This window comes from Perna viridis, chromosome 15, assembly GCF_037379345.1.
Source record: "Perna viridis isolate PV_CMFRI_1.1 ecotype Kerala chromosome 15, ASM3737934v1, whole genome shotgun sequence".
NCBI lineage: Eukaryota > Metazoa > Mollusca > Bivalvia > Mytilida > Mytilidae > Perna > Perna viridis.
Window position 1 is genome coordinate 9,760,834 of NC_142459.1, and position 17,841 is coordinate 9,778,674.

The 17,841-nt window shown below is 34.9% G+C and overlaps 1 protein-coding gene and 1 long non-coding RNA gene across 3 annotated transcripts; both read left to right on the forward strand.

Annotated features, from left to right (window-relative positions):
* The first annotated feature begins 1,599 nt into the window (after positions 1-1,599).
* LOC148596867 (uncharacterized) lies at positions 1,600-2,875 on the forward strand. Its single transcript, XM_088564435.1, has one exon. The coding sequence runs from the start codon at positions 1,892-1,894 to the stop codon at positions 2,855-2,857; it is 966 nt and encodes a 321-aa protein (XP_088420561.1). The 5' UTR covers positions 1,600-1,891; the 3' UTR covers positions 2,858-2,875.
* A 7,758-nt stretch (positions 2,876-10,633) lies between these two features.
* Positions 10,634-14,379, forward strand: LOC148596868 (uncharacterized). 2 transcript variants are annotated; one of them, XR_015919209.1, is made up of 3 exons: positions 10,634-10,774; positions 12,450-12,669; positions 13,116-14,379. It is a non-coding gene; the product is annotated as an uncharacterized LOC148596868 (long non-coding RNA). The 2 variants fall into 2 exon arrangements; XR_015919208.1 differs by having other exon boundaries at positions 10,635-10,774; positions 13,980-14,109.
* Positions 14,380-17,841: the final 3,462 nt, after the last annotated feature.

A 17,841-nucleotide genomic window follows, 5' to 3' on the forward strand; every position in this document is an offset into this window, starting at 1 on the left:
CATTGTCCTTGTGTCCCATGCCTTTTTCATTTCATCATCATTTCATGTTCATTTTATCATCAATTTCATGTTCATCGTCTGAATATAGCTGAAATATTGCTGCTCGGACGTTAAACCCCAACAAACAAACAAATCTTTTTAACTAGTGATAATACATCTACCACATGTATGATTGGGTTAGTCTGTTATCAAGTACATGTAGTAACAAGAAAATAAAACCCATTCATACATGTAGGATAATTCATGGACCAATCTAGTTCAATTTTAATCTACTTGTTTTGTACAAATAAATAGGTCTTATTCAATGGACCCGTCAAGAAATTGTATAATAGTCTAACATTGTTGCGGTTTATGTCGTTTCTGATTGGTTAAGACTATGCTACGACGGCACGACCATATTTAAGAGGAAGCCTATTTTCAAAAGTGGTCCATGATACTGAAGTTTCTGGAGGGGACCTGGGCTTTTTAGCGTTTATCTACTTTCAGGGAGCTTTATTTTCTATCAAGGGCACATCTAGAAACATAACTGAAGTCTTTAATCAAATACCAACAACCCAAATAAAAAGTCCACGGTTACAGATATTCCCCACTATCTTTCACATCTTCCGTCTTAACCTCATTTTAGATCACCTGAAATAAGATGAACTATCTAGTCATTTTGATAAAGCATAGCCACTGCAGCACATTTAGTCTCTTAAGAAAATTAATCTCATTTACATGTGTAAAGGTATGACATCATGCTCAAAGATATTACTTAGTAATATTTTGATTTTCCATTAACCCAAGGATTTATACATTGCATATATTTAATTCCTTGATTACGCATACAAAAACTAAACAGACATCGCCACCGGGAAAACTGTTTAATAAATGTACAAACTTTTAAGCCTATACAAACAATCAAACGAAGTGTCACACATAGACAAAATTCATGAAAACGTATCGACTTACCTTCCTCTCTTCGTCTGTGTGCTTCCAAGTGGTATGGAAAATTCCCTCTTGGATATTTATATCTGTTGAAAATTACGTAGTAGATACGTATATGTAATGTCTAAAAATAGATCTGTCAATCTCCAACGTTGCCACAACGTCCGCAAACATTATTCAAATACTAATCTTGGATATACATGTATGTAATTTTTAGCAGGAAAAAAGTACACGAATATTTAATTTAATTAAGACCTGCTTTTTTTTCGAAAAAAAGCTAAAATACGACTTTCAGATAAAAAAAACTAACAAACAAACACAAATAAAAATCCAACAGAAAAAAAGTTGAAGAAATAGTTCAAATTAAACGTGGTGTTGGTACATGTATCAGAATTTCCTAAATTTACAAGTGGTCTATTTGATGTGACGCGCACGAACTGCAAAATGGATAATTTAAGGCACTCCGGTTTAACAATATTTAATTCATAGGCCCAAATTTTGCCACCGTACATGTACGGCTGGAAATCTTTTGAAATCCTCGGCCCGCCCTTATTCATTTTTACAAACAAACCAAACGAACTAATAAACCGAAGTTTGTAAACCAGACCCCTCTACGCGCCCCCACCAACTGTACGTCAATAAATATCACATGGCTGCACTTGGGTCGATAGCTCTGTTATCATCAGTACACACTACACACATTGTGGAAATAAAATATATATAGTAAATAATAGTGAAACCATATTGGAACATGGTTGAATGACTAATTCTAATATTAATACGTGAACGCATTGAAAACCGATGATTGTACATGTAAACAAACAATATTCAATGGAGCACGAAATGAAACAATTAATATTTTGACATTAATGACACTGTGAAATACCTTTAATAACGAATTAACGTTTTGGTTTTCTTGAAAAGGAAATATTGTGAGACATTGGTAAATTGAAAGTTCAAAATTATGTCTTTCGTGCCAGAACAAGACGTAGAGCATATTATTCCGGTGACGCTGCAAATGGATGAAAGGGCGAGCAACATAAATGAAGGCGATAGTCATAGTGAACCTAGCGATAGTCAACAAACTGAGCCTGATTTTGGTCTATTACGAACAAAAGAGGACACAAATGTGCAAAATGTACAAGGAAGTATAACAGGACAAAAATTTGGATTTTATGCACCAAATTCCTGGACACAGGTAAATGAAAGTGGGCGGCAATGCCCGGGACATACTTCGCACAATATATACCAGCCACTTCCACCTACTATAAACATATTCGCATGCCCACCGCCACCCCCACCTTACGTCGGTGGCAATGGCTATCAATCTTTCAGTAGACCAAGATTTGTTCCTGGATACAGTCCCGTACAAATACCCGGCAGTAGTTTTCATTCCAGTATTCCAAACATTGCACCACAATCGTCTACATGTTTAGGGGATGATCATGCACAGGCGCGTGCTGATGAAATTAATACCCCGCCGCCACCAGAACTGACCACGCCGTTTCATTGTGAAGACTCCAAAACCCATATACCGCAAGTGACATGCAGATCCCCGAAACAGAATAAATCACGATTTCATCCTTACCACGACCCGAGTCCTCAACGAGGGAAATATGAACCAGAAATGGACGCGGACAAGAGGAGTTTCTTGTGTGTTGATGCTCAAGACTTTAATGCAAGCGAAATTTCAGTTAAAGTAAAGGAAAATAAACTGATAATCGAAGGCACAAAACTAACAAACCAGAAATGTGGTAGGTTTGTGAGTATGAAACAAGAATTTACATTTCGATCTCAAACGGAAGCTAAGAACACATCATGTACATTTCATCCGAATGGAACTCTTATACTGCAATTCAAACATGTATCTGGAGAACCTGATATTGCATCACAAGAACCTAGTACGAACAAAGATCTTATATCTGAATAAAATGGTTTTTATTGCTTGTGTATGTAAATTTATATTGGACTATGGCAGTCGGTAATCCTCAGATTACAACCGCTACTCCCCTTCAAGGGTATGTCCTTCACCGAAAGTGCAAGGGGAGTGGGACTATGTAAACTTTAGCTTTGGTCTAAGAACCACTACCTATTTCAGATTTTTTATGTATTTTTAAGAGGTTTTGAGGCTATTGGCTATTTTTGCTAAATTTTGACCAAATCTTGCATAGTATTAAAGAAATTTACAACAAAGGTACAAAGAAAAAAAGGAGTTTCCAACTCCTTGACCCTCCCTTGTTTCTCGACTGGAATTTATTCCGACTAACATATTACACATATCTTCAACAACTGCAATTCAGCTTACTACTTACTAAGACAATAATTAATTAATTTAGGGCTAATTCAGGGTCAGTAATAGATTAAGTGTTTAAAAGTTTTCTTAAGGAGGTAGACCTAGGGTAAGGGACACAACTCGTACAAATCATTGGAACGTTTGTATTTACAATTTTACATCAATCTCATGTAAGCATCAAAGTAACTTGGACTGATTTCATTGTTTCGAAGAAAACATTGAAAGGCTTTGGTGAAATTAAATATGATAAAAACATATCACTGATTTTCAAGAGTTATGTCCCTTACCCTAGGTCTATCTCCTTAAATCACTTCCGCACTAAAATTATTGATACATATAACATTCCAGATTAAGAGATGAGTTCAGCATGGCTGTTTCATATTTGCAGCCGTATCAAGCTGCACATGTCAATGATGATTATTAAAAAAAACGGAATCAACGTGGAATTATTTTAGCTACCACGACGAACACTTTGTGGCATGATTTTTATGCCAGTGGGCGATGATGTTAAACCGGAAGAGGTTTCCCGCAAACTGATATTTTGTCGAATTTTCTACGAAAACCGTGCATGGACCAACTTCCTCGGTATAGTACAAACAATTAAATGCTATAGTTATGCAAACTGAATACTTCATCATTAATCGATCATGCTTTTTGTCGATTCGGTAATCCAGGGACATTAGGACTGGTGCTACAAAAACTTAAACGCGATATTTCAAAGGTACGAACCGACTTCGGAGCAAAGAAACCCAAAATGAAAAAAAAAACAAAAAAACAAATGATTTATGAATATAAAACATTAACGACAATCCAAAAAACAAGAACAAAAAAAAAACGAAAAGCAAACTAGAGGTTTTGAAACTAAGAAATGACATAATAACAAATTCTAAACTGAAAAACGAACGCAAAACAATATATTCCAAGTCAAGCTCGGACAAAAATTCTCTTCGTACATATATGACCTGACGACTCTGTAGTCAGCTGGGTAATAAGTCACCATGTTCATAAAAAATTGTCACAAAAAATACACGCCGAAGTTTACTTGTTCATACATAAGTCTTGTTATTTTGACAAAAAACGTAAGAATCAATCAACTCGCACTTTTTTTACTTACATTTTTGGTTGAATCCTGGACCATATAGTTCGTTTGCCAAACTGGATATAAGGGAACACTCAAATACAATTTCATACAATTTTTACTTACATTTTTGGTTGAAGCCTGGACCATATAGTTCGTTTGCCAAAATGGATATGAGGGAACATTCAAATACAATTCCACACAAATTTTACTTACATTTTTGGTTGAAGCCTGGACCATATAGTTCGTTTGCCAAACTAGATAGAAAGGGACACTCAAAATGAACTCACTTGAAATACCGGGGACAAAGTGTGATTAGCTCCAATCCCCGAGGTAATGTCCTCAGGAACACCAATACAGCCCTTGAAACTGGCACTTATTACTAATTTGCTTCTTAAATAATTCTTTTGAGTATATATTTTATTTTATCCATCCTTTTACCAAGCATTTCAAAGATTTTAAAGTCTCTAATACACTACTTCACTCTCAGTAATTAATGTAACTGATATTCTTGCATATCAAATTACTGTTTGGGATTTAGTCTATGCCCAGTCCCACTTTCTATGTTCATGACAGGTATTAGGCCAATTAGCGCACAATCTTATTAAAATACATGATCTGACATATGCCAAGTTAATAGCATTAGAGCAAACATTTCGAAATGTATTTATGACGATGTTTTTATCCTAAATTAAAAATTTGTTTTTCTCATCCCCATAACCTTGTTCTAATATCTGGCAAATGCGATTCATTATCAACGTTATGCAGTCATTATGACGAAAATGAGAAAAAGAGGTAAATATTTAGACGTTACTGTTTCGTTATATAAAACACTCAAGAAGCAATACAATATTTCCAGCGAACATGCAGTAATAGATCTAAGTATTAAGTGAACATTAATTCCTAGCCAAAAACTGTCAAACTGTCAAAAATTGTTGAAAACAACAAACCAAGAGTAACATGCCTAATCCTGGTCATTTTCATGAATTAATGCCTTCAGAGTATACAACTTAAGAAGTCTATTTTGACGAAACTCCTAAATCGGAACGACCCCCTTTCCGGTTGACAAAATAAAATGCCCACTCAGGTCTGAGTGGCATCGTTATACTTGTTATCTTTGAAGGATTTTTCATGGTTCAAACATGTCACCTTTCTTGGCTATAGTCTTAGCAACCAGTTTACTGGCCATTGAATGTCTACTAATACCGGATCGTAAACGGTAAGCAATTTTTGAGTTGTAATAACAAAGAGAACTTTTGTGCTCAATATTCACTTCCGCGCGATAGAGCTCGGGTAGAACAAAAGAATTTTCATCGCGCAAGTGTTTCGACTATCCCACAATTAGCACAAAATGGTCTTAATAGTACTGATGGTCGGATCCAGACATTCTTAAAGGGCGAGGGTCTGACTGGCATAAGGGGAGGGGTTCTCCAGTGATTTCATGTTTTTGTTCTATATCGAAAAATAGCTATAAAATCATCTGAAAACCAAACTACATTTTTATGTAATTCATATCTGTATTAATAATAGTTTTTTTCTTTCCTCCTTTCATTTGAGAGTTCGTGCATAAGATGAAATAAAGCAAATAGTATTATTATATAAATAGCAGTGTTTTATCGAATGTTCACACTGTAATACATTTCGATAATTCACACTGTGAAATAAATTCGGTCATTTCACTCTCGGACTTTCACCCGCCAAAACGTCACATTTTTTTTTATATCAATCCACCAATCACAGAATTTAAAATTCATGTTGAAAATATCTATAAATTCGGAAAAAAATCTATATAATAAATAGGATAATCAATTGGTTATCGTGTATAACCAAAATATGATCACTTACGCCAAGAGCGCCCGAAGAGTTAACTTGTGTGCGGAACATGTTCCGTACACTCGTTAAATCTAGGCGTTCTTCGGCACTCGTGATAATATTTTGGATATTCAATCTATCCAATTAATTACCATATTAATCATAATTGTCAAATTGTGCAATTAAATCCCACACGAGTGGAATTCCTCGTCTACAAATTCAAGAATAAAATTTAGACACCCTTGTCTGTCCCAAATGCATTGTTCCTAAATGCCTAGTTCTCGGATTTTTATTAGACAATTTATGAATCCTTTAGAAAATTTAGATTTTATTAATTACGGTATATAATATTACCGTATGAGTACCACATAATGTTGCCATCTTATTCTCTAAGTTAGTTCCAGTTCATAGTTACAAATCGCTTGTTGCTCAGCTCAACAAAGGAGTAGATATTCAGTATGTCTTTAACATGTCCGTCTGTCAATCCCAGGTAGGACATTTTGAAAAACCTCTGGTTTTTGGCGGGAGAACACAAATGTTTATTTCAAATCAGATGAACGACGAATTGACAGTGATAAGCCAACAGAGATACTCAGACGAAAGTCCAAAAGGTAATATTTATATAGGCACATTTAGGCAAAAATGAGAAATGATACAATAGCCCACATTTTTAAAAATAAATGTCTTCATGGTATAGATAGAGTGTTTTATCGAATGTTTCCAGTGAAATAAATTTCGATAATTGACACTTTGAAATAACTCGCCCTTTCTCCTGCCAAAACGTCACAACTTTGATATTAATCCGCCAATCACAGAATTTAAAATTCATGTTGAAAATATCGATAAATTGTGAAGAAAATCTATATAATAAATAGGATAATCAATTGGCTGTCGTGCATAACCAAAATATGCTAACTCGTGCCAAGAACGCTAAATCTACGCGTTCTTCGGCACTCGCCCCGTGCAGGTCCGGGTGTTTAAGGCTTATAAAAGGATTTGGTCAAACTTTACTGACTTTCAACTTAAAAGATAGACTGATAAAGTCATCATAACATTTTTAAAAATAATCACCACAAAACTACCAAATTGTACCTTAAATAGAATTAGATCAAATCTTCATGGGTATTTTCATGGGTGTTTTCGAAAAAAAACCTCTGACTTTGGGTAACGATCGAATTACAGTTCTAATCGTCACCGTATACAAATATGACTTGATATAATAAAATCTTCTGTCATTAAGAAGTCGGATTGTCTCCTATGGACGTATACATATTGCAATCAGTGGCTGATCCAGAAATTTCAAAAAGTAGAAGGCACTGACTGACCGGGAGAGGGTGGCTTCTAATTACTTTCATTTATTTTTTGTATAAACAATAATGTCCCGAGCATAAAGGAATGAGATGTAGGGTGGAGGTTTGAATCCGCCTTTAGTAAAAGCACTACATCATGCGTCAAATACAGACGTATATTCTTTAAAAATATCTATCAACTTATAAAAAGTTTTCTGAATTAGAAATTTGTTACAAATCTAACACGTTGTGTCTCATTCGTAAGGGTTGATAAAAACCATAAACTTGATTGTTTTGGAGGATGTGGGCAAAGCAACAAAGTTTTCATAAACGGACGTCTTCCTCGGAAATCCAGATGGCGTTGTTTCACGGACACGAAGTGCGTTGGTTGGTCTATGTAAAAGGGTGCGAACACCCAGATGGTTCATTACAAGACATCAGTACAGTTGGTGATGCTATCAAAGGTATGAGGTCTGTTGGTTGGTTAATATCATAGAGTGCATCATTACAAGACATCAGTACAGTTGATGATGATATCAATGGTATGAAGTCCGTTTGGTGGTCAATGTCAAAGGTTGCATCATTACAAAAAGTTTGTGATGCCATCAAAGGTATAAAATATGTTTGTTGGTTAATGTCAAAGGGTGAAAACACACAGACAATTCATTACAAGACATCAGGACAGTTGATACTACCAAAGGTATAAACCATACTTAAACACGTGTTCATGTCTATACTACAATCGTGATGTTTATATAGTTATCTCCCTTCTATTTCTCAGCTACCAATCATACATCATAAATTGCAAATGCGATATGATGTAACATGTCTTTTAAGGAGTAACCTTTCATCAGCATTATAATCAAATATATAGGACTTTCTAAATAAAAATGCATGGTAGACTGGAACTACTCGACAAGAACTATTACGAAATGGGAAGCCAAATCCATCACCAAGAAGTCCTACCATGTGCAGTATAAGGATTGAAGACTGTGACTTCTGTATTTTAAAATTTGTAATTATAATACTGCCAATTAACCATTTTAATCCAGTAACAATTTTATGTTCCCTATGCCCACCCTAGAGCAGAGGAGATTCGTACGCGGAAAGGAACTGAATAATTCGGGTTATCCTCTCTTAGGACGTACCCCTATTTCTAGCCGGCTCACCTGATATGAACTGTGATAAAGCCACTATCAAAAACAAAATGCCATTTACATGTATTTCTATTTTACAGATTAGGGTGCTGTAATACAAAAAAAATTAAGAGGGCATAATTTCAAGACAGGAGGATTTCAAAGTGACTTGTGACAGATGCTTATTATAGATTATTGGAATACGGAAGCACACTTTAAAAGAAACGGCTCAATTTTATTTGTCATGCTAGTCATTATCATGTATATTTTACATGCAATATAAAACCAAACCCTGATTAATCCGAGAACCTCTCTAATACACACTGAGTTATCTGAAAACCTGTCTTAACCACACACTGAATTATCTGACAAACAGTCTAAACCACACACTGAATTATCTGACAAACCTGCCTAAACCATACACCGAGTTATCTGAAAATCTGTTTAAACCATACACTGAGTTATCTGCAAAAGTGTCTAGACAAGACACTGAATTATCTGACAAACCTGCCTAAACCATACACCGAGTTATCTGAAAATCTGTTTAAACCATACACTGAGTTATCTGCAAAAGTGTCTAGACAAGACACTGAGTTATCTGAAAACCTGTTTAAACAACACATTGAGTTATCTGAAAACCTGTCTTCACAACACATAGTTATCTGAAAACCTGTCTAAACCAGAACTGAATTGTCTGACAAACATTCAAAACCACACACTGAATTATCTGACAAACCTGTCTAAACCATACAATGAGTTATCTGAAAATCTGTTTAAACCAGACACTGAGTTATCCGTAAAACTGTCTAAACAAGACACTGAGTTGTCTGAAAAACTGTCTAAACCATACAATGAGTTATCTGAAAAATCGTCTAAACTATACACTGAGTTATCTGAAAATCTGTTTAAACCAGACACTGAGTTACCTGTAAAACTGTCAAGACAAGACACTGAGTTATCTGAAAAACTGTCTAAACCAGACACTGAGTTATCTGAAAAACTGTCTAAATCAGACACTGAGCTATCTGAAAACCGGTCTAAAACACACTGAGTTATCCGAATACCTGTCTAGACCAGATACTGGATAATCCTTAAACCTGTATAAACGAGATACTGAGTTATCTGAAACCTGTTTAAACCAGACACTGAGTTATCTGACAAACTGTCTAAATCACACACTGAGTTATCTTAAAACCGGTTTAAACTAGACACTGAGTTGTCTGAAAACCCGTTTAAACCACACGCCGAGTTATCTGAAAACCTTCTAAACCATACACTGAGTTATCTGAAAAAGTGTCTAAACCATATACTGGATAATCCTTAAACCTGTCTAAACCATACACTTTGTTTTCCCAAAACTGGTTTATACCAGACACTGAGTTATCTGAAAACCTGTCTACACCATATACTGGATAATCCTTTATCCTGTCCAAACCAGACACTTTTAAAAATCTTTTGATATCAATTTCAGTATACAGTAAAATATGTCTACACCTAAACCTAAACATTTGTCTAAACCAGACATTGTTAAGATATCGTATATCAATTTGAATATATATATGAATCTTGTTAACCCGATTACTTGTCTAAACCGAAGACATTTTACAGGCCACAAAAATTTCGGCTTGGATAGCTTTAACTGTATATCTGGCCTCAACTGATAAAACGACGGAACAAGTTCAAGATAACCGGTGGAACTATTTACAAGAATTACAGTGATGAATTTCGATCAATCATGTTTCTACACAAACAAATCTGATTCTGTTACAGATGTTGTTTCATAGGGAGAAAACGCGCCCTCAAAATTGTGAAAATATTTCTTAATTTTTCGCAAATTCTACACCAAGAATTTCTATACCCTCCCATAATCTGAAACCCTTGATTAGCCCTTTTTATGTCATCAGATACAAAGCAAATATCAGAGATTTTATTAGAAATACAATAGAATATTCTCAGATAGAAGTATTGTTTTTGTGTTATAAATGACCCAGCCCAGATCGATACTTTGGTGCTTTATTGGTCTAAATAATTGTGACATTTTAGATGGCATATTGATAGCTGAAATACGAAACTATTTGATCACTGCATGTAAACATTTGTCTATCATCCTATATACAAGTCACCTTTAGTTTTATCTATAGATAAATTGTTCTTATTCAAGAATGTTGGTGCTTTTACTTCTGTGTTTCGTAAACGCCTTCTTTGTCGGGGAAGGTTTCCTTGTTTCCGAATCAAATAGGTAAGTAAATCGACAATTTCAATCATTACAAAATTGAGCAAGCCCGTGCTGTGTTACTACATGTAGGTACAAGATAATTGCATGACAAAGTTCATGTACGTTTATAATCTCGCTCACGTAACCTTAAGTTCAAATGCACAAACACACAAAAAAAAAAAAAAAATGAAAATGTTACGGAAGTTGAAGAAATATATGTAGTTGTAAAATTACATGTACTTGGAATTTGGTGTAATTTCTGTTGAAATATCTCGTTACAATTAAACTAAAACAAATAAGAAAGCTGCAAAGTAGACCCTTTCGTGTTAAGTCGACGAGCATGCGTCACAAATACTTTTGCAAGGTAGTTCTTGGGTAGAACAAAAGAATTGCCTTTGCAGAAGTGAAGTGTATATTGAGCATGCTTCACACACACTCATCGACTATCCCATAGTTATTACGGAAGGGTCTATTTTAAAATACTCATTAAACACATTCTTCCGCGGGGACCTAACAATGGGTTTGATGATTTAATACGCGATCGCTTCAACCTTACAACATCTCTGCCAAGCTATGCCGCAGGCATTTTTAAACATTTAGTAAAGTCATTGCATCAATCAAGATACAGCCAAGCAAGTATTCATTCATAATGTAGCTCAATTATTGCCGTTTATTTCTTTTTAGATTGGCCCCTATGTCTTTCATTATCAGTTTGATTCTTGCAATTTGAATTTTTATTCATACAAATGCCTATGCATATATTCCATGTGTACTTAGCTTTATAAGATTAAATTGTGAAACAGACTCGTTTACAAATCCGTATATAAGTAAAAATATTTTGTACTGCTTACAATTTGAAATAAAACCTATACACATATGCTCGGTTCATCAAGCACTTTAATGACTTGAGTTCTGATACAACGCTTGTACAACTTAGGGTTTTTATGGAATCCCAATAGCCAAGAGGCATAAATAGCAATTTTATTGACATAAAATTGCTTTTCTCAGTAATCTTAAATCTTGATTGTTTCACACAAGGATGTGTTGTCGGCTTTACACAATCTCAAATTAAGGAGGTAGTACTACGGTAAGGGAAATAACTCTTGAAATCAGTGAAATGTTTGAATCATATTCAATTTCAATAAATCCTATCAAGCTTTCATTTGAAACACAATGAAATCAGTCAGAATCACTTTGATGCTTACATGAGATTGATTTAAAATGCTGAATACAAACATTCCAATGATTTGCAAGGGTTATGTCCCTTACCCTAGGTCTACCTCCATAAACCTACTATTTGTTCAGGCAAATAACTCTGTCAAAAGCCTCATTTTTCTAAGATTCTATAAAAATATTCTGCGCAAAGCCAGTGACGCAGAGATCAAATAATGGTCTTCTCAAATAAAGAAAGTACCATTGAGTGATATTACATTGTCAGATCAGTGGGGTTCTGACATGCATGTTTCTGATTTTTTCCTGTTTTGCCTGATTCGTACAGACACTCACACTTAAATGGCAAAACCACGTGATTGCAGGAGAATGGACAATGTAGTGTGGATCATGCATACAGCCATGGTTGAAATTAACCACCTGTATAGGTTTTGTGTAGAAAGTATTTAAATAGATTTAATATTTATAAAATACTGTTCCAAACTACTCGCGTCTTTTGTAGAGCGTTCTTATTCATGTTCTTTTTCAGGACATTTGTATATCTAGTGGCGTTGAAGAATTTGTCAGATGGAATCAAAGTCTGCTTTCATTTCAATTTTTCCATGTTCATCTTGACTGTGTATATATCATCTTCCAGTACTATGTGCATGGGGCTGTTTGAGATTATGGCATTTCATCATCATCGGTAGATTCAGCAACTGGAGACCTACCACAGAATGGATTTCAACTCTCCCTTTCTAAAGACAAATGTAAGAACAGCTTGACCTCTTGAGTATTCTAAAATATATTTAGACCCTCTTTTTTTTAGACCAGCCTAACCCTTTTTTCGGACCAGCCTTACCCTCTTTTTTAAGACCAAACTAACCCTCTTTTTTTTTAAGACCAGCCTGACCCTCTTTTTTTGTTGATGTATAACCAGTGAGGATCATCTTGTTACATTTCTGATGTATTTTTTTAGTGTAATAAACTCAGAAGTGATTAAGACTTTCCAAAACTGTAGGGTTTAGGACATTTGATATGACAATTTACATTACAATTCACATATTACACAAAAAAACATTGCTACTAACTAACAATCTGTCCCATTAACTCAATTAGTTACTAAATGAACAGTCAATTTCAGTATTTTTTCTTGAGAATGCAACTGAAATTCTCACATGTTTCACTAACCTGAGGAAGTTTTTACTAGTTTCAGGTTTTGGGCAAGCTGCCTAATGCACAAACTGAGCTGACGAAGGAATGTCACAATATTTATTTATCTATGAGCATTATTTTATTAAAATTTCATAGTGAGAAATCTATCTAAACCTATATATTTCAAATTTAAAATTGGCTCGGTTAAGACTTCTATCGGTGGTTGGTTTTCTAAGATTCCTAAATGTACATTTACACTGATATAAAGATCTTTAAAACAGTGTTTGGCTTAGACAGGTTTCACTGTATATGAAACCATCTTAGTTTTGTGTCAAAAACTTTTTTTTTAATGTGAAGTGAAAACTTTCTTAAATTACCTCCCATAGACCATATTTAGCTTCTCTCAAATTTCACTTTTAATATTTATAATGATAATATTTGAAAAGTTCTTTTACAATCCAAGGAAAACTTAAGTCCAACACTGTATCCAGGTTAGGCACTGAATCTTTTTTTAATACTGAAGGGGAAGTGGGATGGGGTCGGATAATTTGGAGAAAAGTAATTTTCCAAATTTTAGCCATTTTTTCTCTTTTTTCTCAAGCATTGACAAAAAATATTATGAATCAATATTTCCCTATTACTTAACAATGAAAATTTACAAATATTAAAACATGGCATTGTTAATTGCCCTTTTTTTCAACCCGAGATCTTGATATCGGCGGGTCAGACAATCAAGGGCTGATAACAAGGGCAATATGAAAATGGCTGTACATATACTGTTTATCATATACATTTTTTACCAGTAATGGATTTTTTTTATCAATTTTTTCCTTTTTTGGACAGAAAATTATAAAAGACTAACAGATAAATGACATGGTCTACTCTATTATGTTTTACTGCATTTGACTTTTCTCTGTCTTTACAGCAGAATCACTCTTCATTATGACAAGTGATTATTGTTTATCACCAATTCAGCATAAAACGAAGAAGAAAGAAGAAGTGCGTATAATAAAGAAAACTTTGAAAAATTGAATTTTGTCTCAACGAGGTATAAAAAGTAGCAAAAAATACAAAAATGCTTCAGTTCATTTCTTGGCAACAAAAAGATTCGGAAATGGGAGATATAAGGGTACCTAAAAATCATAGTTTGGTTGATTAGTGGGAGTGGGGGTGCGCGGGAGTTATCTCAGGTCACGTGCTATAGGTCCATGTTCCTTGTACCAATTGTTAGGCACATACCATTTATGTACTGAGGGGGAGACTTGGTTTGTTCTGAAAAAATTGATTACTCCAAATTTTAGCCAAAAGTATTTTACTCAGTCATTGATTGAAAAAAAAAATATTAATATTGTTCAACATTTCCACCATCAATTAACAATGTAGATATTATTCAAATACAATTTTTAACTACGGCTGCTGCTGAAAAAAAAAAGAAATACTTTTCGTGCCTGGGCAAAAATTAACTCAATATTAAATATTAAATTCGAGCCCCCTTCAAAACGAAAATGGTCTGTGTCTTACTTTCATATTAAGCAAAAGAAATGCTTCGCAGGGCAATGCTTGATTAGAATGCAGAGGTCTAATCATGAACAGTTGGGCCAAAATTTTACACGCTTTCCAAGCTTGATACAGATCTCAATTTTAATAGCAATTAGACAGGAAAAGAACTTGACCAAATCCTTGTTTTGCCCTTTATTCCTCAATAAGCACAACCCCCACAATCAATCCAAGCCTTTCTTTTAAGGATGGGCATGTCACCTTGAGGTACATTTATAAGATCCATTCATCTTTACTCAAGCTATTATCTGCAAAACAGGAAAATGTTTGTTTCTGATCCCTCATTCGTAATCAGTTCAAGTTAAAATCCCTAAAATCAATCCAAGGCCTTCTTAAGTGGTTTAATTTCATGAAGATCCATATACACAATGCATACTAAAGTTATTGTTCAAACAGGAAATATCTACAGACGACAATAACGAAACTGACGACAGCATGATACCATTATTCCACCGCAGTCAACAATGACGAAACTGATGACAGCAATGATGAACTGACGACAGCATGATACCATTATTCCACCGCAGTCGACAATGACAAAATTTACTATAGCAGGATACCGTTATTCCATCGCAGAAAACAATGACGAAACTGACGACTGCATGATACCATTATTCCACCACAGACGACGATGACGAACTAACGACAGCGTGATATAATTATTCCAACACAGACAACAATGACGAAACTGACTATAGCATGATACCATTATTCCATCGCAGACGACAATGACGAAACTGACATCATGATACCGTTACTCGACGGCTGACGACAATGGCGAACTGATGACAGCGTGATACAATTATTCCACCGCAGACAACAATGACGAAACTGACGACAGCGTGATACAATTATTCCACCACAGACAACAATGACGAAACTGACGACAGCGTGATGCCATTATTTCACCGCAGTCAACAATGATGAAACTGACTATAGCACGATACCATTATTCCACCGCAGAAGGAAATGAAGAAACTGACAACAATATGATATCATTATTCGACGACAGACGACAATAATGTACTGACGGCAGCGTGATACCATTATTCCACCGCAGTTAATTATCTGTTTCAAACTTTTCTAGTGTAAAATGTTGTTATACTAGTGAAATTGTAAGGAACCCTATTTAATAATGTCTCCAACATGGACCTCTTTAGTAGATACAATCAGGAAGACATGACCTCTTTAGTACATGTAGATACAATGAGGATTGATTGATTGTTGATTGTTGGGGTTTAACGTCCGAGCAGCAATATTTCAGCTATATTCAGACGATGAACATGAAACGGATGATAAAATGAACATGAAATGATGATGAAATGAAAAACGGGATGGGACACAAAGACAGTAGGGTCGACAAATTTTGATTGCCACTAGAAAAAGGGAGGGATGGGTAAGGTCGGACAATTTAGCCTCCTGTGGCGGAGCGCAAAGGTTCCTACTCCTATCGAATACCACAGCAGGGTTCTTTAACGTGCGAGGAACGTGGCAACACGGTGCACCACTATGGTTTGCGGTCAGGTTTTCCGTATTATAGCCTGACAACCCCAGCATGTAACATGCCAGGGGTACCCCATTCCACCACCTGGGGCACACATCCCAGTTGCTTTGTGGGCAGAGCACCTAGCCCCCGGCTAGGTTTCTGAGCACTATTTAGTCGCCTTTTACGACAAGCTTAGCGCTGCTGCAGGCCTATTCTTTTGACACCTGGACCTGCACGGGGCGATACAATGAGGAAGTCATGAAACATCATCATCTACAAATTGGACACATCTTGACAAAGCATCAACAAGATCACACTTAAACAGCCCTTTCATGGACAATAGAGTGAAAGCCAAGCAGAGATAACGTGGCCTCATACCATTGTGTTGGAAATGCGCAAATTAACCCCTCATGGGAACATCTTCAGAAAATGGCCAGAGACAGGCAAGGACATTAAAATTAGCCCCTAAGGGCATACAAAATGAAATTTTCGTAAAATATGTTTTATTTTTTTTTATATCAGCAGTCTGAATACTATTACAGGACAATTTACACAAAAAAATATCAGATTTGCTTGAATTAGAAGTAAAATTCTGGATACATGAAAAATTCAAGAGCAATAATTCTTCTCTTCTAAAGTTAAATAAAATCAGACTAATTATGGAGGACTGCAATGGCTTGATGTTTCACAGTAATTTTGAATTGAAAGCATATCTAATTGACACATGATCAAAATTGACATACATATATTATTAAGTTATTGCATTAGTAGCATTAGAACTATAGCATTAAAAAAATTACCAAAAATTTAAGTGGTAAATGTTGTTAAAATATTGTAATAAAGTCTACAAAAAAGAATAAACAAACAAAAAATAAAAACAAAAACAAAACAACGAAAAAAAAAGGAAAAAAAACAGAAGTCCCAACAATGAAAAAATCTTGATGTTTCAGTTTTGAGGAATGGTGAACAGCATTGAGGTCTCAGTATCGTATTAACTTTCCCATAGACTTCTATAGTGAAGTGTATATTTTTAGGATTTAAAAAAAAAAATTATGTAAATTGATTCAATAAAACTCACTTATGTAGCATTTCTAAGGACATGTGAAAAATAAATTTCCCGCAGAGAAAATAGGGTGAGTCCACGAAGATCGGACAGAAAAGTAGTCTTGAACTATAAATAGCCATGTTCCCTACTTTCACTTTCGTTTTGCACTCGCCAAACCAACCTTTTGAGTGGAACATTTTTATGTTATTATGTTAGATTTTCTTTTAAAAAAGTTCATCTTACAGTGTGACGTTTTCTCTATTTTATAGGTCATCGTTCATATCTTTTGACAAAACATTAGTTTGTAGAGAGGCAAAAAGAAATTGCACTATATTTTAATAGCATCCATGTTTTGATGTACACCCACTCAGGGATATGCAATATGATACTGGTACCTTGACGTGGAAGCAAAATGGATTATCTCCCTTAGAACTACAATGTAATACAATGTACTACAGAATTATTAATATTATTGGACTGGATCTCTATTTACACTAAATAATGAACTGTTTTTTTTAAATAATCAGGAAAAATGCATGTCCAACCTCCACAAGTCTGACAGTATAATTTTACTCAAGGATACTTTCTTTATTTGAAAAGACTATGCCTTGATCTCTACATCAATGGATTTGTTCAGAATTATTTTTTAAGATTGATTGATTGATTGTTGTTGTTTATTGCCGTTTCGGCGACCAGGGC